At 51.3% G+C, this 25558-nt stretch overlaps 1 protein-coding gene across 2 annotated transcripts in view; it reads right to left on the bottom strand.

Moving 5' to 3' along the window:
- Positions 1-25558, bottom strand: part of MTMR4 (myotubularin related protein 4) — a 56690-nt gene that overhangs the window by 2289 nt on the left and 28843 nt on the right. For both annotated transcript variants that reach the window (XM_085078685.1, XM_085078684.1), the window contains 16 exons: positions 23752-23841; positions 21072-21188; positions 20328-20410; positions 19966-20132; positions 18062-18158; positions 12498-12611; positions 6998-7194; positions 6714-6842; positions 5623-5734; positions 5002-5197; positions 4369-4554; positions 3395-3565; positions 2630-2784; positions 1069-2281; positions 649-759; positions 332-420 (listed from right to left, as the gene is read on the bottom strand). In XM_085078685.1, the coding sequence (XP_084934811.1) occupies positions 332-420; positions 649-759; positions 1069-2281; positions 2630-2784; positions 3395-3565; positions 4369-4554; positions 5002-5197; positions 5623-5734; positions 6714-6842; positions 6998-7194; positions 12498-12611; positions 18062-18158; positions 19966-20132; positions 20328-20410; positions 21072-21188; positions 23752-23841 (3227 nt within the window). The remainder of the gene's footprint in view (positions 1-331; positions 421-648; positions 760-1068; positions 2282-2629; positions 2785-3394; positions 3566-4368; positions 4555-5001; positions 5198-5622; positions 5735-6713; positions 6843-6997; positions 7195-12497; positions 12612-18061; positions 18159-19965; positions 20133-20327; positions 20411-21071; positions 21189-23751; positions 23842-25558) is intronic.

Here is a 25558-nt window from a genome sequence, read left to right as displayed (position 1 = left end):
TTTAGCAAGCACAAAGGGTCCAGGTCAGGGCGAAGCAGCAGCCTGACTGAGGATTGTCAACTTGTTTCTTATGCTGCGATCTGCAGCGCAAGCAAACTGCTAGTGCTGACAGGGATTGACTCATTGCTGTCCAGGAGAGGGATCAAAGGCCTTGGAAAAATAGAAACAAGAACAATGCAGAATGGAACTCTGCAGGGAACTGATGAGGCCTGGCATGTAGTGGAAAGACCTAAAACCTTCTCTTGGGAGCTGGAGGGAACAGGTTTGGCAGAGGGGCATTCTGTAACACGAGGCTGAGGAGAGGAGGGGCCCAGGGGGCTGACATTTTTACCTGCAGTGGTGCCTCCGTTTGGCCAGCCAGAACTCACAGTCGCAGCTGAAGCAGTGTGAGGCCATGTGGTCAGGGACCCACCGTGTGACCTAGGGCAGACAGCAGTCAGCTCAGCTGTAACCCCCCAGTGACAGCTCTGGGCAGGCTGGGGGTGGCTTTGGGCCACACCTCACAGCTAGCCCACCCCACCTAGTCAGCAGCAGCAGAGGATGTGTCACAGACACGGAAGGCTGCTCACTTCCAGACCAATCCCACCCAGGTCAGCTGCAAAAAACATTTTCCCCCACTGCATCACAGCTCCACGATGGGACACACACCTCAGTCTCCTTTTTATCCACAGGCTCCCAGCTTGCTTCTGACAAACAGTCCTCGCTGTGGTCAGAACAGAAATCTTCTGTGTCACTGCCATCTGATTCCTTCAGACATGTCTGCAAAACGAGACCAGGTCACCAATCCCCTCTGCTGCTGGGCACACACTCTGGGCTGGTTGGGGCACCCCAGTGGCTCCCGAGCCCCCAAACAAGGGGCAAAGCATCCAGCAGTATGTGGGAGTTTGGCCCTCAAGCAGCAGAGATATCTCTGGGTGGATGAGGACATGGCCAGGAGGGGGATATGTCCGAGGAAACAGAGGAACAATCTTTCCCAACCCCTCCCAAAGGGATGGAGAGCTGTGGGTCGGAGAGGGAGGTGTGAAGGGGCACAGGAACCTGAGCTGAGTGTGGGGAGCAGCTACTCACAAAGTCATCCTCATAGTCCATGGGGGGCTCGGCTGGCGGGGCGCAGAAGTGACGAATGTCCAGGCGCAGCTGCAGCTCCCTGACCTGCCGGCGCAGCTGCTCCACCTCCTGCTTGTAGCTGGCCTCGATCTGCCGCAGCCGGTGCTGGATCACGTCCGTGGGGAACGGGAGCCCGTCGTCGTCCAGGTACAGAGGAGGCACAGGAGAAGGACATTTTGGCGGCATGTGCTTGGGACCAGAGGCTTGTTTCAAGTGACAGGGCAGCCACGAACGGCTGGGCTTCCCAAAATGTGTGCCCACATGGCCAGTGCAGGCCCAGGGCTTCCCACCTTCCCTGCCAGACCATGGGCCGCTGAGGCACAGGCCCGGGGCCCGCAGGGGTTTGCTGCTCAGCCTCTTGCTGCAGCAGCCATAGGAGAGGAGGTGTCTGGGTGCGTGCTCCCCATTGGGGAGCGACGTCACCATGCCTTGGAAACTGTCCCAGTTGGAGCCCAGGAAGGAGAACTCGCTGCTTTGGCTCTGGGAAATGGGTTTGCGCCATTGCTCCAGCAGGACCCTCCCCAGCCGGCTGGGCTCCTCGCAGGGCACGCTACGGCCAGCATCACCTCTGCCCTTGTCTGCATCCGGGCACGGGATGCCCGGGGCAGGGCCTGGGGTGTCCTGAGAAGGGGTGCCTGGTGCCAGGGACTCCTGGCTGGGAATGTCTTGGTGGGTGGTGGTTCTCTTGGGGCAGCCTCCTCCATTGGACACCGTGCCGGCAGCCTTCAAAGGTTCCTGGGGACAGGTTTCTAGCTGCTTTTGAGAACTGGTGGAAACCTTGTCGCTGTTTTCCTGACCAGAAGGATTTGGAGCTGGACCCATGCCATCCAGTTCCTCTGTGTGTGTTCCCTTTCCCTCTTCTGCCTCCACAGGGGCACTGCTGGCTGGCACAGCAGCCTGGCTGCCTGACTGCCCACTCTGCCCCTCATGCTCAGCATGGCTGCTGCCTTGAAGGGGAGAGTTCTCCTCCTTCTCCTCCTCCTCCACGGGCTGTGCCTCTCCTGTGGCCACTGCAGCCCCGTCGGTCCCCTCAGCGGTGGCATGCCGGGTTTCCAGCCCCACCCGCACCTCCTGACAGTGGTTGTTCAGGTTGGGGTCACTGGACGTGCGGGTCAGAGGGCTGCTGGAGTCGCAGGCTGAGAGCAGGTCATCCATAGATCTCGTCTTTGGTAATCTAGAACCCAAAAGCAAAGCAAATCTCACAGTAATCCCCCCAGAAACTTCCCTGGTTTCAGTCAAAACTGAGATGAGGGTAGGGAAATGTTGCCCATTACAGCTTGGGGGGTAGGTGGTGAGGGGCAGGGCAGTTGCTGGAGCTGAAATGCACAACACCACAGTGTGGCCTCCTGCCTTTGAGGTGCAGCAGGGACCTCAACTCCTTCTCTGAGTGGCTGGGACACTGCTACAGAGCTTTTGCTTACATAGGGAACATGAGAACAATGGGGAAAGCAGGGAAACTACAAGAAGGGCAAGAAGATCTGTAGGTAGGCAACACCCTGAGCCTGGAGCTCTAAGCTCTTACCTGTCCAAACACCTGCCACTGAAGTCCTGGCTCTGAGATCCGGGCGGCATGTACATGTCCATGTCATCCTGGCCCAGAGGGTGTGGTGAGGAGGCTGGGAGGTACACAGCTGTCCAGAGGTGCAGGGCACGCACATGGCACACGGGATGCAGCACCTGTGACACCACCTGTGTCAGAGCCCAACGCCCAGGAAACCCCTCCAGCCCCTCCAACTGACCTGATGTATTTATAACTGACACACAGCTCTGTCTGGTGGTCTGGGAGGAGTCCAAAGGGTCCCTGACTCAGTCTTAAGCACAGAGAGAGAGCTTTGTGTGCAGTTAGCTTGCTCTCTCCCTGTCGAGCTCTCTGCTGCTGAGACATTCTGACTGGTAACAGGTCTGAGCCTTAGTGTCCCACTGCCCTGCTGTGACTCCTGCACTGCTCTGCAGCACAGCTGGAGAAGTCACAGTGCAACCTGTTGCCATTCACAATAGGTCTCCCTCCAACCCTGATGGAGTAGCAGTATTAAACACCAGCCAGGCAGGCTGGCAGCAGTCTTGTGGCTTTTTTTTTTCTGATTGTTAATTTTTTTAATTGGTTAGAAACAGAAGTGCTGAGGTACCAACAGGCTGACTCCTGTTCTTACCTCTGCCCTCAAAGTGGTTCCAGAGAATGTTTATCAATACAGTGATAGGTGCTTTATATATATATTTAAAAATATAAATATATATATGGTGCCTGCCAGGGGAAAGCCTGGAAAGCTGGGCCAGGAGCTCTACTGACCTGCTCAGATCCGGGCATGTAGAGCAGGTTGTGGAAGTTCTTGTTGCCAGCCCTCAGCAGGGACCACACGGAGCACGTGCGCTTGTAGATGTTGTGCATCTCCCTCTCGCAGGGGCTGTTCCCCAGGAAGGTCCCATAGAGGCAGGAATAGGTGTGCTGCACCAGCTTCACCTGTGGCATGGAGAAGGAGCAGCTCTCAGATCCATGGGAACAGGGGGTTCCTCTTTACAGGGGCACATCTTGCCCTTCTCTGGCAGGGCTCATGCACTGCCTACCCTGGGTGACCCCACTGCTGTCCTCTCTTCCACACTGGACAGGACAAGGATCTCTTAGATTAAAGAGAAAGCAACACCCAGCTGATAGCAAATCCATCCCTCTAGAACCAAATGACTCTCTAGAACCCTCCCCTGCATTATTTGATAAGACAGAGATTAACTTTTTTTTCCTGTTTTGTTTTCAAATGTTTCAGACCCATACAGCTCTGAGATACGCAAATCAAACCAGTGCTGCTGCTGGTATCTGAATTCCCCGGGCTGGAAAAGGGATTCAGAAAAACCAGAGAATATAAACCCTTCACCACCCCTTCACTGGAGAATGGATTTTAACTAAAACAGATTTAGATTGGTTATTAGGAAGAAATTGCTCCCTGTGAGGGTGGGGAGGCACTGGAACAGGGTGCCCAGAGGAGCTGTGGCTGCCCCATCCCTGGAAGTGTTTCAGGCCAGGTCAGATGGAGCAACCTGGGCTAGTGGAAGGTGTCCCTACCCATGGCAGGGGATGGATGGAACGGGATGGGCTTTAAGCTCTCTTCCAACCCAAACCATTCTGGGATTCTGTGATCACAATCTGCCAGGCTCTGCAGACCTCCTTTCTTTCAACTCCAATACCATAAAACATCATGACCTCCCCTCTGCTCTCCCCTCTGCCTCTGCTTACACCTGGCACAAAGGCATGTTTTCACGTGTATTTCTTACCAGAAAAGCTTCATTAAATTCAAAGAGGCAGGGAAATTGCTTCAGAAGCTGATGAACAGCATCAAGCCACTGGAGGAAAACTGGGCACTGCTCGTTCTGGTCTTCCACCTTTTCCTGGTGTCCACAGCGATCCCCAAACTTGTGCCCAAAATCCAGCCAGTCTGATTCAACGAGCACCTGGAAGCCCTGGGAATAAAGAAAAACATAGCTGTAGAGACTTTGCTGAGGGCATGTGGCAGGACAAAGCAAGCCCCATCCACCAGGAAGGGCTGGGAAGGAGGCTGCAGCAGTGCCTGGTTTGGGAACAAAGCTCACCAGTGTTGGAGGTTTCCAGACAGAAACTAACAGTTGTTATTTCTGCAATAATCAGCTCAGAGAGTTCAGAGTAGGGATGCAGCTGAACCTTGAGCATAAGGTGGTATTTCCCACAGCATTTCCCCAGGCTGGGCAGAGGAGTGAGGAATAATTCACCCAAAACAGGCAGGAAGAGAACAGGGAAAACCCAACACCCACCACAGCAGCTCGGAAACACCACTAAGCTTATTCCCAAATACAATCCTGCTTTATTGCACGGGGATTCTGAGACAAAACTGCCTTTGAACAGAAATTAATTGCAGCAGAGCACAATCCTACCTCCATGGTCCTGTAGTAAGGGTCCAGGAGAATTTTTGCCAGTGCCACAATCTGCGGAGTTCTGTCCCAGCCATCAGAGCAGTGAACCAGCACTGGACGTCCTTCTCTGTCAACAGCACTGGAGACCAGCACTGCTGCCTTCAGCATGACAGACAGGTGCTGCAGCCACTTGGTGCTCTCCAGGGCTGAAAGCCAGCTGGAAGGGGGAGAAAAAAGCAAGAAAATTGGTGATTAGCTCTCCAGTGAAGAAAAAAGATACACGTTTTAACTTTGGTCTTCTTGGAGTCCTCAGTGAAAAAGTCTTTTCTAAAACATCTCCCAGAGGAGCCAGGCAGCCTGGAAAGAAGGGCAAGGAATCCAAGCCCAAATTTAATTTTTCTCAAATATGGCCACATTTTAGAAACCCCCAGAGGACACACACAACCAAGTGACACTGAGACAGTGCCACAATCCCTTCTGCATTAATGGATCAAAATGAACAGCATTCAAGCACTGTGAGCACTTTCCTATCCCTCCACCTTCCCAAATAGAGACCTGGGTTAGAAAAAAAGAAAAGGGAGTGAAACCCCTCAGGTCATTGACAGATATGGCATCAAACTAAGGTAGAGAAGAGTCACTCACTTGCTGGGGTCTGGCACCTGACTGCAGACAGCACGCAGGTACTGGAAGCTGTTGCGGATGGAGTGGATGTTGGCCATGCCCATGAACACGACTTCACAGTTGGGGTAATACTCTGACAGGAGAGACAGAACATTCAGAGAGAGCTACAGCAGCTACAGAACATTCTGAGGTGCAAGGGACCCACAAGGGTCATCGAATCCAGCTCTGCTGCTACTGCAGCAATTGCCTCCACATCCCAGAGCAGCCACCCCTCACACACCAGTGCTGGTGTTCATGGAGTCACTAGGGTTGGGAAAAACCTCCAAGATCATCGAGTCCAACCATCCCCAGCACTGCCAAGGCCACACTAACCCATGTCCTCAAGTGCCACATCTACACAGCTGGTAAACTCCCAAGGATGGGGTCTCCACCATTGCTCTGGGAAGCTGTGACAGGGCTGGACAACCCTTTCAGGAAGAATTTTTCTCCAATATCCAACCTAAACCTCCCCTGGCACAGCTTGAGGCCATTTTCACTCATGCTCTGATCTCCCTAGCAGAGGGGTTGTGCAGAGCCACAAGGTCTCCCTGAGCCTCCTTTGCTCCAGGCTGAGCTCCTTTCCCAGCTCCCTCAGCTGCTGCTGGTGTTCCAGACACTTCCCAGCTCCATTTCCCCCTCATGGTCTTTCTTGTCCTAAGAGGCCCAAAACTGACCCCAAGATTGAAGGTACCTCAGCAGTGACCAGATCAGGGGGATGGTCACTGCCCTGGTCTTGTGGCCACACTGTGGCTGGTACAGCTCAGGTGTCATTGACCCCTTGCCCACCTGTGCCCATGTTCAGCTGCTTCCAACCAGCACCCCCAGGTCCTTTCCCACTGGACAGCTTTCCAGCCACTCTGCCCCAGCCTAGAGCATTCCATGGGGCTGTTGTGACCCAAATGGAGGACCCAACACTTGGCCTGACTGAACCTCACCCAACTGGCCCATTGATCCAGCCTGTCCAGATCCCTGTGTAGGAACATGCTCCCAGAGACCAAGTACCAAAATGCTGACCCAACCCCCAGCTGTGCCCTAGGAGGAAAACACTCTGTGATTTTCTTGTCCCTTGGTACCTTCACATTCGCAGCCACCTCCCTTGGCCCTGTTGGCCACGGCAGCCGTGTAGGACCTGGCATCGAGGATCAGCAGCTTCTGAGGGGTTCCTGCATTCTCCACACCCGAACACGCCGTCAGGGACGAGTCTGCGGGGACACACAGGGGTGAGCTCTGGGCACCACAGAGCCACATATGGCAGTCAGGGCACCATGGGGCTCAGGTTCTGCACCCAGACACTGGGGTGGGCAGTGTGGGGAGCACTAAGGAATCCCCCGTTCAGGAACGGCAGGAGCTGTCTCACCGAAATCAGCGTCGCAGGGTTCGCTGCCGTCGCTGCTGCCGCTGTGCTGCGCAGCTCCCGCCGCCTTGGCTCCGGGGTTCAAGGCACAGGCTTTGGCAATGGATGTCACCAGGTACTCGTCGTCGGCGTTGCGCCAGCCCCACCAGCTGATCTCGGGCTGGCTGCAGCGCGCGATCACCGCCCCGTTGCGCACGTGTCTGTGGGGACAGAGCACCTCGTGGGGCCTCGGAGCACAGGGACAGCCTGGGACACATTCCGTGTTCACAGCCAGCACCTGAGCAACTCCTGGCTGCAGCTGCTTTATCTACAGCACTGACTCTCTCATCACAGCAGGGAATCTCAATCATTTTTCACCACTACAACACTGACACAGAGGCTAAACCAGCCTCATGTTTTTATTTACAATAGTATCAAATCACTTAGGTTGGAAAAGATCTTCAAGATCCTTACACCAACAAGATCCTCACACCTTCAAGATCCTTCAAGTCCAACCTCTGACATCTATTTATATACATAAATACATCCTGTAATCTATAAATATAGAATATATAAAATAGGTGTTGCTGTAAATAGATGGGTCATAGTATAGACAGTATTCATGTATTAAACCAGACTGAAGAACTTTAAATCGTTATGGTTGTATTTTGGGAAAGTAATAGTTATTTCATAGAGCCATGGAATGGTTTGGGTTGGAAGGGATCTTAAAGATCATCTTGTTCCACCCCCCTGTCATGGGCAGAGACACCTTCCACTTGATTTTAAGGCTGTTCTGTTCTCTCCTTCTCTTTCTTTTTTTCCTCCCTTAAATTACAGACCCATTGTTAAACCATTTCACTTATCACCTGTAAGTTGGGAAGATGAGCTCACTCGGCATCAGACCAGGGAGTTTCTGGGTGGAGGCCTGAGCTGGTGTTTATCAACAACCCCTAAATGTGAACCCTACCCTGGCTGTGCTTATTGACACCTGGCAGGAGGCCTGAAGCAGGAACCAGTGCATTTCTCACATGAACACACTGGTCAAGTCATTCCCAAACGGCCTGGAAAGGGAAGGGACTGAGATGAAAAAGCTACTGATGATAGAGAATGACCCAGAAGAGTCTGAAATTTAATACTAGTAAGTGAAGAGTATTTACAGATGATCAAAACATAACCCCAACTGACACACAGAGCAGTTTGGTGCCAATCAGCAGCCAAATCCCAGAGGCTTTGAAGTCACTGGGGAGCTCTCAAAAGCCTCACCTCAGTGCTCAAGAGAAGCACAAAGGTTAAGGACGTGAGAACAGTTATTGGGAAAGGAATAAGACAGAAAATATTATGGCTTCACATCTTAACCATCCTAAAATGACACAAATACCTCAATAATCCATCTCAAAAAGGATCATGTTGTAATCAAACCAACCTCCAGAGACAGGTGGCACAGACACAAGCAAGCATCAGAATGGTCATGCCATCTGCTTCAGAAACTCAAGTATTTCTTGGACAACAAACGAAACAAAGAGTGGACTCACTGCCACAGTTCAATGTGGAACTACTAACTAGTTCCACAACACTTGGCAGGTTCACCAAGTGACAATGAGACACAGTCACCCATTCTCTCAAATGGGTGTAGGAAATCTAAGACAGCAGATGCTCCAAAGATGCACCAGGAAAGAGTATCTGCATCCCTGTCCTATTTGTTACACTTCCCTGAGGTGCTGCTCCTGGTGCCTGGTCCTTCTTGGAGATGGGATAACAAACTGGACAGACCTGCACCAGATCCACACACCAAACATGCTCAACCATCCCACCACCCCTCCTGCAGCCTTTCTCTGGAGATCACAGAATCATGCTTGGGTTGGAAGGGACTTAAATGTCATCTAGTTCCATTCCTCTGCCATGGGCAGGGACACCTTCCACTGTCCCAGGCTGCTCCAAGCCCTGTCCAACCTGGCCTTGGACACTGCCAGGGATCCAGGGGCAGCCACAGCTTCTCTGGGCACCCTGTGCCAGGGCCTGCCCACCCTCACAGGGAACAATTCCTTCCCAATATCCCATCTAACCTCACCCTCTGTCAGTTTATGTAGCTTCCTTAATGACATCTCAGATAATAACAATGAGGATTTTAAACTGAAGCCATCCAAAGAAATAATGTTCATGTTTAGCCAAGTCAAAACACCATGGGGTCCCTTTACACTCAGTGCTGCCCTGTTTTGCAAGGTGACTTGCAGAGCAGTCACTCCCAGGAGATCTATTCCTGCCTTCAGGATCACTCAAGGATGGATAAAACAGCAGCAGAGGATTTGTTTATAGTAGTAAATGAAACAGAGCCAAGGTGTGGACTTAAGCACCGGCCTGTGATCATCCGAGCCTGTTTGTGAGCCACCCACAGCTCCTGGCCTGTGCCAACCAACACCTTCCCAGACAGTGCCTGAGCACGTTTTTGGGAAAGGCAGGGGCTGTGCCAGGGACTGCTCCCAGCAGGCAGCTTGGGGGGCAGGACAGAGTGTGGGGCACAGCAGCCCTCTGTGCAAAGCTGCTGGTGTCACCAGGGTCGTGTTGAACTCACAAAACTCTTGGTAACGCAAACCTCTGAGCACTGAACAACTCCTGGGGACCTTCAAGGGACACGGGGACATGCCAGGAAATGAGGAAATGTGGCAGCACCAATGAATGTGAAGCAGAAAGTACAGCAGGTGCCAGCAGAGGAACCAAAACCACAGCTGAGCTTGCCAAGAGCTTCCCAGGGCAGAGGAGCACCAGAGCCTGACTGCCTTCTCTGCACAACTCTCCTGCACGAGCACAGGAACCATTTAAGGGCTTTTCTCACCTGTGATTTTTGGGGAGGTTTTCCTCAAAGGAAAACATTCCTTTCTTGAAATGGGAATGGCAGAAAATGCCAGAGTGTTTTAACTTATGTGGAGCAAATTACTCTTTAGGGATCCTCAGTTTGGTTTTAATGACTGAAGACCCAAAGCTGGAATATGAGGTGCCTCTGTAGTTTATTAGTTGAGTTTTTGCTCACAGATTCATTCTGAGCACAAGGCTAGAGCACATCTGATACTGTCAGTACATGCCATTTAACCCACAACAATCCTCCACAACAGATTAATTAGTGTCTGGTTTAGTGGAAAGGTGGTGGTGGGGTTGGAAGTAGATGATCCTTAAGGTCCCTTACAATCCAAATTATTCCATGGCTCTGTGATCTCCCAAGTCTCCTCTCTGTTATTTCCTGCCCGTGGATGAGCACTTGTAACTCAAGGACCTGGGCTTAAAGCACAGGAAAGAGCTTGGAGAGGGTTTACTGAGCCCAGCCTAAAGGTTCCTAACCGAGATGTGGTGTGCAAGTGCTTCCATTTCCCAAATCTTTGGGATAAACTCCTGCCTCCATCTGGCATGACCTGCAACTCTGGCATGATGTGAGAGCCCGAGAGCTGCTGCTCAGCTGTGGGGCTGAAGCAGTGCCTGCTGTCCCCCACTGCTCTCCTGGCAGGTGATGCTGAGTGTCAGGAGCAGCATTCCTGCTGCCACAGGCCCAAGGTCTCCTCAAGGTGGCTGAGCAGACAGAGCCAGAAGTGCCACGCCGTGCCCGTCTGCCTCTGTACTCAGCTAAATAATTGATTGCATCCTTTGCCTTGTTTTAGAAGTGGATTGTGCCTGGAGGCTCCTGCATCGCTCCTGTGCATCTCCACAGAGGACTGAGATGGAGACCTGAATTTCTGCTTCGCTTAATAGCTAAATTATACTTTTTTTTAAAGAAATCTGATAATGTGGTACCTTTGGTGACATGTTTTACATATCTGACTGGGACCCAATGAGATCAGCCTTACTCTCCAAGAGCTCTGAGGTCTGTCAGAGTCTCTGGGATGCAGGCACTCGTGCACTTTCTCCTGAACTCTGAGTGAGGAGGAGGAGCTGAGTGTGAGGCTTTGCATCTCCACACAGCACAAGGCACTGCAGAAGCAGCCATGGACCCTCCTGCCCCAAAGCCTTCAATCTTGAGGGCAAAGGGTAAAAAAAGTACATGAAAATCAGAGACACACATGGCCAAACACTTGCCCCATCTTGTAACATCACTTGTCAGCGTCTTCTAATCTGATCCCAGGCTGCAAAGGGTTGCACTCAGCCTGTAAATTACTGGGTACTATTACAGAGATATAAAGCAAGGAACAAAATAATTGCTGGAGTAGGAAAAAGACACGGCTTTGCCCTCAGGTGGGGAGGCACAGTGGGACAGGCTCCAGCACCAGCCATTTTTAGCAAAAGGAATCACAAATACAATTAACTTCCTAGCTGAGTTGGCTACAAGGAGGGAAAGGCTCCATCCGATGAGCTGTGCTCTATTCTTACTCTGCTGCAGAACTGAGTTCCAGAAGGAACACACAGTGTTTTGCCTCATCCAACAGCAAGCCATGAAATGTGAAGATGCAGAGTTAAGGTACCTGTAAATTCACTGGGTTTGCTTCCTGACCTTTGTGTTTTCCAATACAGTTCTGATATTTTAACATTTTTTTTATATTTGGATTTGCTAACTGCTGACACAGAGTCTAAGGCCACAAACCCGTAATGTACATTTCACAACAGCACAACTGCCTGAGTGTCCCTTTGCATCAGCCTCCTGTTGGTTTCAAACACATCAGTCCCCTAGCAGACACAATTAGTAAGGAACCAACCCCTACCCTGCAGAGCCCTGCTCCACTGGCTGCCTGGCCTCCTGCATCCCCCTCTAGATTACTTCTGGAAGGCTGGTCAGGGAATATTTCATAGAATTATAGAATATCCTAAATTGGAAGGGACCCACAAGGATCATCAGTCCAACCCCTGTCCCTGCACAGACACCCCAACAATCCCACCCTGTGCATCCCTGGCAGTGCTGTCCAAACACTGCTGCAGCTCTGGCAGCCTCAGGCTGTGCCCATTCCCTGGGGAGCCTGGGCAGTGCCAGCACCCTCTGGGGGAAGAACCTTTTCCTAAAATCCAACCTAAACCTCCCCTGACTCAGCTCCAGCCATTCCCTCGGGTCCTGTCCCTGGTCACAGAGAGCAGAGATCAGAGCTCTCCCTCCACTGCCCCTCCTGAGAAGCTGCAGATTTGGGCATTCCCAGCTCTGTCCAGGTCTGCACATCCCACTGAGCACAGGGCACCCAGCAGGCTCCTTTTGGCTCAGATTTCTCTTCAAAGTAGCAGCCAGACAAGGACCAATGTGTGCAAAGGTTTTGAAACTCCGAGAGAACTTTAATTTGACCTCATCTTGCAACATCTCTCGTAGGAGGAAAGTTACCCACACCTTCAAATCTAACTGAAAGCAGGAAAGGACAGTTCTGGAATACTGCTTCTCCCTTCTGGCAAACACCCTGCTGCAGATGCTGCTGGGAGAAGGAGCCCTGGGAGCACCACATTTGCAGGCAGGAGGCAAAAGGATAAACAGCTCTCCTGTCACCCCCTGTCCCACAGCCCCTGCAGGACTGCAGGGACATGGGCAGCTGTCCAGGGTTTGGGGGAGGGAATGTGGGTTTGCATTTACCTGTACACCACCACAGGGATCCTTTTCCATGACCTGAACGAAGCCACGTTCTCCAGCTCCTTGTCAGTGATCCAGACAGGGACCAGCAGCTTCTGGGGATAACTGGAACAAAGCCTGGAGAAGAGAAAGCACGAGGGCAAGGTGAGGACTGAACAATCAAAAAATCTGCCCCAGAGCAGCTCATGTTTCCCTAAACTCAATATGCAGGACTTTGGCTCTTCCTCTTCATATCTGTCTCAGTGCAGCCTCAACAAGTGATCCAAAAAGTGCTGTCAGGAATGAGCTGAGAGAAGACAACCTCCTTTCACCTCAGGCCTCACCTCTGGGCTCACACTAAGTATCCCAGTACTTCCTCAGATGCCTGTAGGACAACCTCTGGATTTAAGAATTCATGAGGGTTTAGGGGAAGAGTCAGTAATTGAGGTGGAGATTTTGTTTTCTTGTAGCAGGTACACACAGAGCTTCTAGTAAAGAATGACCTGCCTCTTTCTGCCCTGCAGGACACAGGTACCACTGCTCAACCTGACACATTGCTCAGCGAGGAAGACACAAATCTGCCCAGAAATTTGGCAGTGGGGACTGGGGGTATGGAAATAAAGTGACAGGAGGGAGAGCTGAATCATATCTTGCCTGGTGGGGTGCCAGAAATCACATTCCTAATAGATATCTGAACATGTACCAGCAGTGAGAGGAGAACAGTGAGAGCAGAGAGCACTGCCAGAGGGCAGGGTTTGATGGGATATTGGGAATAAATCCTTCTTTGTGAGGGTGGGGAGGCCCTGGCACAGGGTGCCCAGAGAAGCTGTGGCTGCCCCTGGATCCCTGAAGGTGTCCAAGTGTTGGATGGGGCTTGGAGCAGCCTGGGATGATGGAAGGTGTCTCTGCCCATGGCTGGAGGTTGGAATGAGGTAAGTTTTAAGGTCCCTCCCAACCCAAAGCATTTTGGGATTGTATGAAGCACACACAAAATTGCAGGAGTGCAGGGGGTGCTTCCTGGCTCCTGCAGCTCCTCCCCTGCCCCTGCAGCTCCCAGCACAGGAGAGCCTCACACACAGCAGTGCCTGGGAGCTGGACCAGCTGAGCCCCCTGAGCTCAGACAGGCACAGGTGAGGATGTGGCAAGGGACATCAAAGAGCAGCTCTGGCTCAAGGCTATCCCACATCATTTAGCAGGAATGTTTCAGGGCAGATGGGGAGCAAAGTGAGGGGGGTGAAAGGATGAAGCCAGTAAGCTCCAGAGGGTGGTCTGGTGTTCCTGGGCCCAGGCTATCCCAGCTGATGGCAACAGGCATGATCCAGTATGAATTAGTTCATGGTGCTAGTCAAGCACTGCCTGCCACGTTGGAAAATGGCACTTCAGTGTCTAGACAGCTCCTCTGAGAGCCCCAGGCAGAAAGCAAGGGTGGCTAAGGGATAAAAACAACTGGGTGAGGATGAGGAATTCAGAAAGCAAAATTAAAGCTGTCAGTCAAGAAGGTGAAGACCAGGTTGTCTGTGGTAGGATGTCTGGGCTTGGACACCTCTGAAATGCCTCAGATTCCATGAGTAAAGGTGGTCAGGAAATTAGAGCAGCAGTGAAGTGTGACTGAGGATGCAGGAATGTGGGAGAGGATTAGCACCTGTTCAGGTCTGGAGGAACTTCTGGAATAGCTGAGTGTATACATGAATGGGCTTCAAACAGCTCCCTGGCACCTCAGATCAAACATGGGTGATGTCTTAAAGTACAAACTGGGGAGAAGTAGTCCAGGAGTGTATCTTCCAAGAGTTAAATCACTAGAACTCTGTAGCCTTAGGAAAACAGTAAGATAGAAATCAATAAAACCCAGGTAGGAAACAGGACAGCTCTAAGAAGTTAAGCCAAATTCAAGTAAGGTACACAGAAATAGGCAATGAGGTCAAGACAAAGAGACTTGTCTTTCTAGGCCAGAATTCCAGAGGACTACAATAGGAGAAATGAGAAGTCAGGATAAGTAACTCTGTTGGCTTAACAGTATCTCATAAACTGATACAAGGAAGAATATTTGTGGCATCCTAAATTTCAGAGTACAAGCTCTGTGGAAAGGCTGCAATAGGCTGAGCTCATGAACAAAGTGTGGGCAACTTCCAGGGAAAGGTGGAGGTAAATGTTTGATGCTCAGAGTGACCAGCATCCACTAGAATGTGCATGGATCAAATCCCAAGCCTAAAGAGAAACAGGACAGCATTGAGGCTACACCACCAACCCTTGGAGTGACAGGAATGACATCCACAGAGGTTGAAAGAGATGCAGAAAGGCTGTGAGGGAAGAAATTCCCAAGGGAGAACAACTTGTGCTGCTTTCACACAGAACACACACATCTCAGGATAGTGCCTGAGCCAAAGGTGACATTTTCAGACACATCCAGGTGTTTCTTGGTGCTCCCAGACAAATTATATAGAAGTCTCTGACTCTTCCTTTGGGCCTAAGCTGCTCCAAGGTAGAATAACTGAAAAATCTCTTTGTCACAGCATTCATCACTCAGTAGATTCAACAATGTTTTTAGAGGGGATAAAGCTCCCACAACAGCAACAATGAAATAAAGGGTAATTTCAGTGCACTTGGAAAAAGTCAACATGGCTTTTGAGACGGAGATCACACCCCAGGCTGTGTGAGAGCTACCTGAAACATCAGTGAACGAGCAGATAGGGCAGATTAGGATGTTCAGAAGGGTTTTTTTCTCAGATTTTTTTTGCACCTGTGTTTTTTAACAGGTGTGTCCCCACAGAGTTGAAGGATGCTCCTCTTAGGAAACAGCTGCTCTTGAGAAGATAAGAAATAGTTCAGAACCTCAACGATCATTTTTCACCACAACAGGAGTCCTAAAGAGAACCACCTGCAGTGGGGTGGCCTGGAAAGCCCTGGGACCAGGCTGAGCCAGAGCACCAAGGGAAACAGCCTGGAACTGTGAGGTTTGATGGCAGGAAAGGGTGGCTGCAACAACACAGACACAAATAAGTCCTGTGGGCAAGGATCGATTAGATTACCATAATGTAGCAATGAGAGAGATCATGGAATATTTGGAAGGGACCCATGAGGATCCAGTCCAGCTCCTGGCCCTGCACAGGACACCCCAATAATCCCATTCTGTCCCTCAGAGCCTTGTCCAAGCTCTCCCTTCACAGAAGGCAAACACATGGGTACCTCTAACAGTCCTCACAGACTCACTGCCCACATGTTTCTGTGGCAAATGCAAGCAAGGACACTAATTATCACTTTCCAATGGTATGGATGGTATTAAAATTTATAGAGAACGGTAAAAAAAGACAAAATTTGAATTAAGAGCAGCCCCAGAAACCAGGAGGAAACACCATCTGGCTAAAGCAGTAACAGAACTCCAGGCAACTTTTCCCTCATAAACTCAAAGTTAAATAAAACCATAAAAAGATGAAAACCTGAAAATGAGCATCAACAGTGGAGGAAAAGTGAGAGGTTTTCCCCTTTTTTTGAAGGAACTACATGTGTACCAAACCCACCAGCACTAAGGCTGATATGAAACAATTCCTACCTCGGACAGCCTGTGTGCACCAGATGGGGAATGCTGGAGTGATCCCATTTCCCTGGGTGTCAGATCCCTGAAGATGTGAGAAGCCAGGGAAAGACCGTGTAATAATTTTATTATCACTGCACACTTTTATCAAGACTGAAGGAGTGGTTATTATAAGCTTGTTTTGCTCTCATTTTATGATGGCTGTCGCCAGGAAGAAGATAATAGTTCCCAGATAAGGACATCTCGGAACAGACTTGAAAGACAAGGAACAAAGCCATTACCTTGGAGTATCCTGTCTTTAACAACTCTGTTTTGCCAATGCAGGGAAATAAAAGATAAAAGGACTATAAACAGTTAAAAAGTAACCTGATCCCTGTGAATAGAGGCAGGTGGTTATGATCAAAAGCCAAGGCAGGATTTAAAGCCACACTCCCCCAGCAGCAAGAGAGAACTGGTTTGAGTTGCACAAGGCAATTACACCACCCCTGAGATCCTGGGGATGTCTGCAGGAAGCTGGGACCTGTGAGGATCCTCAGGGAGGAACTCAGCAGGTGGAGGGAAGCAAAGCCAGGCCCACACCCAGCTTGCTGAGGTTTGTTTTAAGTCCTTTCTTCCCTGGTTTGGTTGGAAATCAAACACCTGCCTTCAGAGAAGGTGGCTAATGGCTGTGGATTATTGGCCAGGAAGCAAAGCACAGATGGTCAATGGAAGCTGAACTTCCTGAAATAGTCAGAGGCAACCACACCCCAAGATCCAGCAGGGGAGAAAGCCTGACATGCAGAGACTCTATCTAAGGCAGGGACCCACAGGCTGTGCACTCCAAAACTGAGCAGTTCAGGACAGTAACTTTCATTTGGCATTCTTGGAGAAACTGGGTAAATGCCAGCAGAATCATGTGAACAGTCCCAAAGCAACAGCACGGTCAGTGGGGCAGAGGGAAAATGGAAATCATCCCCAAATTTAGTGCTTGTGGCCTGGATTCTTCAGGAAGGGTGAACAGGCAGCAACTCCAAAACTGGGATTTCCCCAGTCCAGTGTGTCTGAAGCTTCTCATGGTCTCCACAGGAAACCAGTGACCTGGAACTGTCCAGTCCCCAGGTGATGGGGATGCCTGGACAGGCTGGGACAGAGAGGAAAGACTGAGGGACAGCAGTGGTTTCAAGAACAGGATTATAGGGAATGCACAAATGAGTATGTCCATCAAAGCTTAAAATCCCATTGGCTTAATGCCACCTGCTGCAAAGAGTGCAGCTGCCCTTCTCCAAGAGACCTGTGCTCCTGCAGGAATAGGAGACAGGCTGGAAACACTGACTGATGGGAAAACCTTGTAGAGACCTCCACTCCAAGCCCCTGCTCATAGGGACCACCTCCAATGCTGGGTCACCTGGAATGTGACACTAATGATGGAGAATCCCCCGGCTGGGGATGTGTCCACCACAGCACCACGCTCCCAGGGAATTCTCTTTTCCCCTACATACTGTGAACCTCCCAAGCTGCACCTTGGGGCTGTCACCTCTTGTTCTGTCACGTGCCACTGCCAGCAGCTGGAGGCAGATCAGCCTTTAGCTTCTCCTGCTCTGACTGAATGAGCCTCACTCATCCCCAGACTCCTGAGCATCCCAACAGCTCTCCAGTGGCTCAGCCCCAGCTCCTCACAGAGCTGAACAGCTGCCTGAGTGTATGAAAACTGTGCTTGTCATGTCAAACTGAGCATTTTAGAGAGACAGACTGACCAGAAAGACAAACCCATGACAGACAGATAATCCACACTCCCAAATGTGTTACAGGAGGAATTAGAGCCATCACATTATGAACTACCTGCATAAGAATTTACAGCTCCTGCTAGCTCTGATGTTTGGGCTGTATTCCCTCTCCAATTCCATGATGTGAAAGGCAGAGAGAAAAGAGATCTGCCTCATATGCTGATCTGCCTGGGGGTTGTCAAGGCCAGGAAGGAGGATTAGCTGGAGTCTGACTCACCCACTGCTCTGCACGGGGATTACCAAGGGAAAAGCAAGGGAGGAGGAGAGTGGGGAGAGCCTGGTGGTGGAACACTCACTTGTAGTTGTTGTTGATGTCAGAGACACGCCAGACGTTCTGCAGGTCAAAGCCCATCCTCACCAGCTCCATCTCGAAGCGGAACCTCACGTGGTCCCCTGAGGAACAGAGCACAGGGAATCACTGAGAGCACTGACAGAGGAAACCTGAAAGTGCTCGCAGCAGCTCCACAGTAACTGTCACAGGGTGGGGAGAATCACAAAACCTCAGAAAGGTTTGGCTTAGAATGGACCTTAAAGACCATCTTGTTCCACGCCCTGCCATGGGCAGGGACTCCACTAGACCAGGATGCTCCAAGCCCCATCCAGCCTGGCCTTGGACACTTTGAGGGATGGAGCAGCCACAGCTTCTTTGGGCAGCCTATGCCAGGGCCTCTCTAGCCCCTGATTAAAGAATTTATCCTAACATCCCATCTAACCCTGCCCTCTGTCACCTTAACACTGGTTCCCCTTGTCCTGCCACTATCCACCCTATAAAAAGTCTCTCCCTCTTTTTTATAAGCTCCTCCAGGTACTGGAAAGGACTCTGAGGTCTCCCTGGCACCTTCTCTTCTCCAGCTGAACACCCCCAGCTCTCCTGGCCTGGCTCCAGAGCAGAGGGGCTCCAGTTCTCAGAGCATCTCTGTGGCAAGGGGAAATCCCAGGGCAGCTGGATGGCAGCAAGGATTGTGCTTCAGAAGCTAAAAAGACTTGTCCCTCACAGGGGTTCTTCTGCTTGTTTTGTCAAGTCAGATCTCATCTCAGGGCACAGAAACAGCCTCTCCATGTCAATGGGTGAGTGTGGGGGGTTAATTTAATTCACTTCTGCCCTTCTGGCACAGACAGCTTCCAAAGTGGATGTCAGGAACCCCATGGCAAGGAGCACTGAGCACCCACCCCAGGCAGTTCTTTCCTCCAGACTGCTCTCAGACGCTGACTCAGGGTTTCCTCTCTCATGTTTTAGCCTTGCCCCACAAATTCTGGATGCCTTTGTTGCTCCAGTGTCAAATCTTGTTAATAAATAAACATTGCAAAGCTCCTCATCTCAGTCATATCCTGCAACCAACAACTTGCACAGGTGAGTTTATTTATACAAGGGAATTATACTTTCCCTAAAGGAAAGACAGCAAATATCTCTGATTGCTGGGGTTTGGGGCATGGGAAGGACATAGAGCTTATCACTGCTTACCTCTTCCCTATCAGCTTCTCTTGGATTAGCTCTCCTATTGAAGCCCAACCTTCCATCCAGCCTGTCTTTGGACATTCCATTCAGGCTACTGCTGCTCTCCTCTAGGATCAGCACATTTTTCAGTCTAAAGTCAGGTTTCTCGCTCATTTTAATTCTTGTTTTAAACAGCTTCATCATGGATAAGACAAAGCAACTGCAAGTGAACTTTGTGTTCCCAGGGAAGGGAAACTCCCAGTCCACACGAGGGCACCAGCACAGCTCTGGTTTTCTCTTCATGGACTCTAAGATTTGATTTGTGCCTGTGTAAGGATGAGCCAGAGCTCTCCACAGACCTGATCCTGGGAATGTCACAGCATTTCTGGGTGTTGGAGAAGAGATGCAGATGGGCTCATATTAATTAAGCTGCCTAAAAACTGATGCTGTTTGCCACTCAAGGACAGGACTGCCTGAGGTCTCTACCACTGTGATGAGAGAACTAAAGTAAGGGATGTTTTCTCACAAGGAGAAAGGGAAAAGCTGCTTCTGTGCTCCTGGCTCAGAAAGTTTCTTTGTTTATAACTAATTCCTTTCACTGTGCTTCTTATCCAGCAGCATCTGCCCATCAGCTTGATCTCTAGGCCAGGCTCAGGATGACCCAGCAAGGTGAATTTGAAACCACACAGGGTTTCTGAACAAGAGCTCAACTGCACTGCAGTGCTGCTGGCCAGAGGAGCAGGAAGGGCCAGGCCAGGAGCTCACCTGGACGGCAGAGATGGGCATGTTGATCCTCCTCATCCACACACAACCCCAAGCACCAGGCGTGGTAGGCAAATGCAAAGAGGTCCTCAGGCTTGGCAGGGCGGGCGATGGCTCGAGTCAGCCTCTTCAGCCACTCCTGGCACTGCTTGAAGGTGGAGAAATGGCACCTGCAAACCCAGAGGCAAATCACCCTCAGTGGGGATGCTCATCCAGGCAGGACTGAGCCAGGAAAAGGAACACAGCCCCAAGCCTTAGAGCCCTGAGCATGGACAGCTCAATTCCAACGGCAGCACACAGGGAGCCACCAGAGCTGCTCCCAGCCTGCAGCAGCAGCAGCTGCACCACAGCAATAAACCAGATACCTGATCACTTTGGAGTCCTTGCAGACGATGTGAAGCTGGAACATATCCCGACACTCCACACTTTCCATCATCCTCAAAGGCACCTGCGAGGGAGGGACAGATGTAGGGCATGACAAGGCACACCACAGGCCAGAGCAGCCCCAGCAGCTGTGCCTGCAGGCTCCTCACGCTCCAGCACTGCTCCTTCAGTCACGAGCTGCTTCTGTAAACTACAAACCCACTCCCAGGGTTATGGAGCTCCATGAGTCAGCACAGAGCTCCTGCCATGATTACTATTCTGATTTCTGTTCTCTCCCTCAGTAATCTCCCACCCGGGGCCAGTTCCTGACTCAGTCACATCCAGCCAAGCACAGGTAACTGAGCCAAACAACAGCTGCAGTAAGAGATGGCAAGTCAAGGCAGTCAGAGAAAGCCTCAGGCTCCCACTGTCTGACTCTGCACTGGGGAGAAGTCTCATCACAACTAGCCTGCAAGAGACCTTGACAGCCTTAAAACCACCAAGGTTACTGCTGAATTTAAAGAAAACAGTAAAGAAAAGACCTAATTACTCTCCAAAGGAAAACCCCATCCTCACACCGAAATACAGCAGCAAAACAACAAAGGAAAACTCCATCCTCACACCTACATACAGCAGCAAAACAGCAACTGCATGCTCAGGCCTGGCATCTTCTGAGAGGCACCTTCCCAGCCCTCCCTGCTCTGAACCCCCGTGAGAGGTGATGGTGCAGGCAGAGCCAGACTCACATTGATCACAGAGTCCTTGAATTTGATGTGCAGGCGGTAGTTGGAGATGGCGATCACGGCGTCGTTGGCATGGCCCAGGTACTCCACCCCCTCGCCCTGCAACACAGTGAATGGCACCTGCAAGGGACACAGCACCACGTCAGGACACACAGACACCTTGTGCACTGCAATTCCCAGTGCCACTCTGCCCATCACCTCTGCAGTGCATCTCCCAGGGAACCATTCCCAGTAATGTGCTCCTCGTGCCCTGAGAGGGGACAGCACTGGCACCCACTGCCCAGCCCCACCCAGGAGCTCTTCCCAAGGATACCTCCAGAGCCAGCAACACCTCCTGAAGGATCACGTGTGTGCTGTGCACACCTGGCAGCGAGGGGTGGCCTGGGGACAGAGGGACTGATGGTGCCTGCTCGCCCAAGAGGGGAAACCAGCCCTTGGCACCAGAGGGACATGACTGCAGGATGGCTCAGAGAGGACATCAGGAGTGCTCTGCACAGCTTCTGGCAGTGCCCAGCACCATTGGGAAACATTGTCAGGGGCTGCCCACGGAGGCTTGGAGTCCCCATCCCTAGAGGTGTCCAAGGAATGACTGGATGTGGCACTCAGTGCTCTGGGTGGGGTGACAACGTGGGGATCAACCACAGGTTGGACTTGATGGTCTTGGGTGTCTTTTCCAACCTCAGTGATTCTGGGATTCTGTAGCTGATCAGAACCCTCTGCCCCAGGGCAGTGTCACCTATGTGGTCCTGCTGTGTCCTTTAAACACAGGGGGCCCTCAGAGCACTGTGAGACTCAGCAGTACCACCCAGGTAAGCAAATGAACCAAAGTTGTGTCAAGTTGCTGCTAACAAGGTTCTGAGGGAGTCTCTATGTATAGCTATTTACACAACTGAGGAAGCTTGTCCTGGCTAAACTGCCATAAAGCTTCCTTAAAGTTACCTGTATTTTTTTTTTGATATCTAGATAATCAAATGTCTGTTTTTCCTCATCAGTCTGGACATGCCATAGTTATTTTTATAACACAGGATCCTGGTAGACAGCCAAGCTTGACTTATATTAAAAAAAAAAAAGGCAGAACAGCCTAAAATTCACTAGGCCCCTTTGTCCTCAGTTAATCACACTCCTCCTGTTCCCTGAATGCCACCTACACCAGGTGATGTCGGTAACCAATTATGCAAAAAATGTCACGATGATTTATCACTTCAGCCAGAGCTGAAACCTGCCAGACAGGGCAGATGACACAATTCATTACACTGTAATTAGTACAAGTCAGACCACCTTCTCTTTATTTTTAAGTTGTTTCTATGGTTTGGGTATGTGCTGCCTAAAAACCTGAATTTCCTGGATTTCAGACTTCAAGTGACAACTGTACTAACAACTTCTCCTTTCTTTGTACAAAAATAACCACCTTAGACTGGCATCTGTCCGAACACTCTTGAAAAATATTAATTACTTGCCTAAGAGAATATCCTCTCTTTATTTCTGCAGTTGATTTCTGCATGCTTGCCAGAGCTGTTTTTAGCTGGCATGTGTTTCTCCTGCTTACGTGGCTCTTTCACACAGCAACAGAAGGGAGACAGAACAGAAAGGGGCTGGTAAGGCTGCAAGAACCAACGGAGGGAAATCCTGGAATAAACCAGCAGGTGCCTGAATGCTGCTTGTTATCAATTGATGGCATCCTTTTAGAGTCACAGGATTGTGGAATGGCTTGGGTTGGGAGTGATACCCAGTGCTAGCTCATCCAGTTCCACCCCCTGCCATGGGCAGAGACACTAGACAAGGCTGTTCCCAGCCCCATCCAACTTGGCCTTGAACACTCCGTTTTACAATCAATTAACAATTTACTGAAGGCAAATTACCCTTGGGAGAGGTGATCTTTACTTCTCCACACAGCAAACTAAAGCAGAGTCTGCTCTTCTCCAGGAGTCTCAGCTCAGAGTTGCCTCAGCAGCTTCACTCCCCAAAGCCACAGCCCTGACCCTGCACAAGTCCCCAGACTGTGGCTGCTCCTTCAAGCCAACAGCTCTCAGTCCTGACTCTGCCCAGTCCTGTTTGCCAAGGCAGTGACAGTCTCAGAACAAACTCCAACACTGCAGCAGCAGCAAGAACAAGGTGAGCCTGGCTCCAGCCCCAGGAGGAGGACAATGAGCACTGGATGATGTTAAAGGAAGCACCAATCCCCAGGAGGGAACTGCCCTTGCTACACAGCAGCAACAGCACCCAGGGCCTTTCCCAGGGCTTTCTGCAGCAGCAGGCTGGCACCATATGGAGGTTCCTCCTTGCAGCCATGCAGCAGGAAAATGCCAGGAGCAATGTGAGAGCAGGCAGTGCAGCAGCATGCTATGGCTGCACAGAGCATGGCCCCACATTCCCCTGTCCTGGGAGCACCTCCCTGCATGCAGGCTGAAGGGCAGGCACTCACATTCCCACAGGGAATACCTGGGCTGGCCGTGTATTGCATCAGCTCTGGCAGTGCTGGACACATCCTGCCAGGGCTGGGCAGGCAGGGACAGGGCGTTGGGGACAGCTGGCCTGGCCCCACACACAGCAAGGACCTGCTGCTCCAAATGTGCATCTAGCACCGGCTGGCCCATGGCCTCCAGGATGTCCTGGGCTGGAGAGCTGCTCTGCAGAGCCCAGCCTGCCACATCCCAGAGCTGTTTGGGTGTTTTTAATTCCTTACCTGCAGTGACTCCTCCTCCTTTACGAGCTCCTTCGGGGGGAACAAGTCCTTGGCCTGGATGTACTCCAAACTGGGAGGGCCTTCCTCACCCTGCATTGCAAACAGAGCACACAGTGAGACAGCCCCAGCCAGCACGTGCTGTGAAAGCCAAAAATCGAAGCTGCTGGATACTCTTGGCACCCCAGGAGCCTGAGGATACCTGTGCATGGAAATGCCCCTTCTGCCCCCAGACCCCAGCAGTTCCTCTGGCTGTCCTTCAGCACAGCGAAATGCTGAAGCCTCCAAGTCCCGCCTCTTCCAGCTGAGCAGTGTTTGGAAAGCCAAGCAGACACACCTTGGCCACAGGGGACAGATGTGACAGCAACTTGTCACGTCAGCTGTTCCCGTTACCTGCTCCATGGCACCAGAGCAGACACACCATGACAGAGGGTTTCCATCTACAGTCCAGCTCCAGCCTACTCTTTCTCCTCTTAAAGACTGCTTTCTCTTGGGAGTTTCCATTTTCACTCTCAGACTAAAGAAATCTGGGAAGAGCCTGAAGGTTTTTGAGGAGAAGAACTGTGTAACCCTACAACAACTGCACCCTAGTGCACCCAATACACAACAGACACTACTGAGTGGTGCCAGCACTGAGCCCAGGGCAGCTGGATGTGTCCAGCCTGCTCAGATGGACACCCCAAAACACCCATAGAGGCCTCAGGGCCTCTGAGAGGTCACATGGAAGCTGCACATGCCATCCTTGACAAGTGGAGTGTATGTCTCAGTTTGGAACCTGGGAATCTTCAGTCACTCATACAATCATAGAATATCCTGAGCTGGAAGAGGTAAGGATCATCAAGTCCCACTCCTGGCCCTGCACAGGACACCCCAAACACCACCATGAGTCTCAGAGTGTTGTCCCAATGCTCCTTGAGCTCTTGCATTAACTCTTGGTGCCACCAGCCCTCACCCAGACCCTGTCACACCACCGAGTTGCTGTCCAAAGGAGTGGCACCCAGACACTCAGCTGTGGATGCTCACCACTGGGAGCCAATGATGGTGCTAATTACACATGTATTTGGTGTGGAAATGTTTTTTTCAGAATGCTGCTTGCTCTCTAGCTCTAGGCTCCATCATTTACCAGGAAACACTATGTTCTGTAAGCACTGAGTAATATTCTAGAATGAAACATCTTTCTGGATTTGTTGCCCAAGTCAGAATCCAAAATTCAACCTGGAGAAAGGAGATCCCAATCCTTCTGGCTCAAGAATATTCAAAATGATGCTGAAAATCCTCTTGTGTTACTGACAGGGGCTGAAGGCTCAGTGCCCACAGGAACAGCCTGGCCTGAGGCACTCCCTGGACCTCAGACAAGGGCAGTGAGACCCTCCCACCCCATGTCCAAGGAACCTGCACACACATAACATGCTGTCAGAGCCTTCACAGAACTCAGCATCAGCCCCAGCTGGAGGCAAAGGCACTGCTCCTGTCACCATGCTGTGAGGGACACAAGGCACAGCACCTGCTCCAGCAGCAGCCACCGATGATTACCAGAGACCACGGGGGGCTTGGGGCCCCTCCTGCCAGTGGCTCACTCCGAGGCTGAGGCAGCAGCCCAGGAGAGCACAAAGGGAAGGTGTGTGCCCGCGTGCTGGTGCGGCAGCCAGGGAGCAGAAATCCTCTCCCATCGCCACTTTGCAGCTCGCAGAGAAATCCCAGGGAGCAGCAGGAACTGGAACAGGGCAGCCTGAGCTCTCCACATGCCTGGGTGTCCTTGAGTCCCTCCTCGCCTGCAGCACAGGGCAGGCAGAGGCTGAGCATCCCTTCC

Source organism: Lichenostomus cassidix, chromosome 19 (assembly GCF_008360975.1).
Source record: "Lichenostomus cassidix isolate B80296 chromosome 19, HeHo_3.0, whole genome shotgun sequence".
Classification (NCBI taxonomy): domain Eukaryota; kingdom Metazoa; phylum Chordata; class Aves; order Passeriformes; family Meliphagidae; genus Lichenostomus; species Lichenostomus cassidix.
The sequence above is the reverse complement of the archived record's forward strand: the minus strand, read 5'-3'. Positions and strand labels throughout refer to the sequence as shown.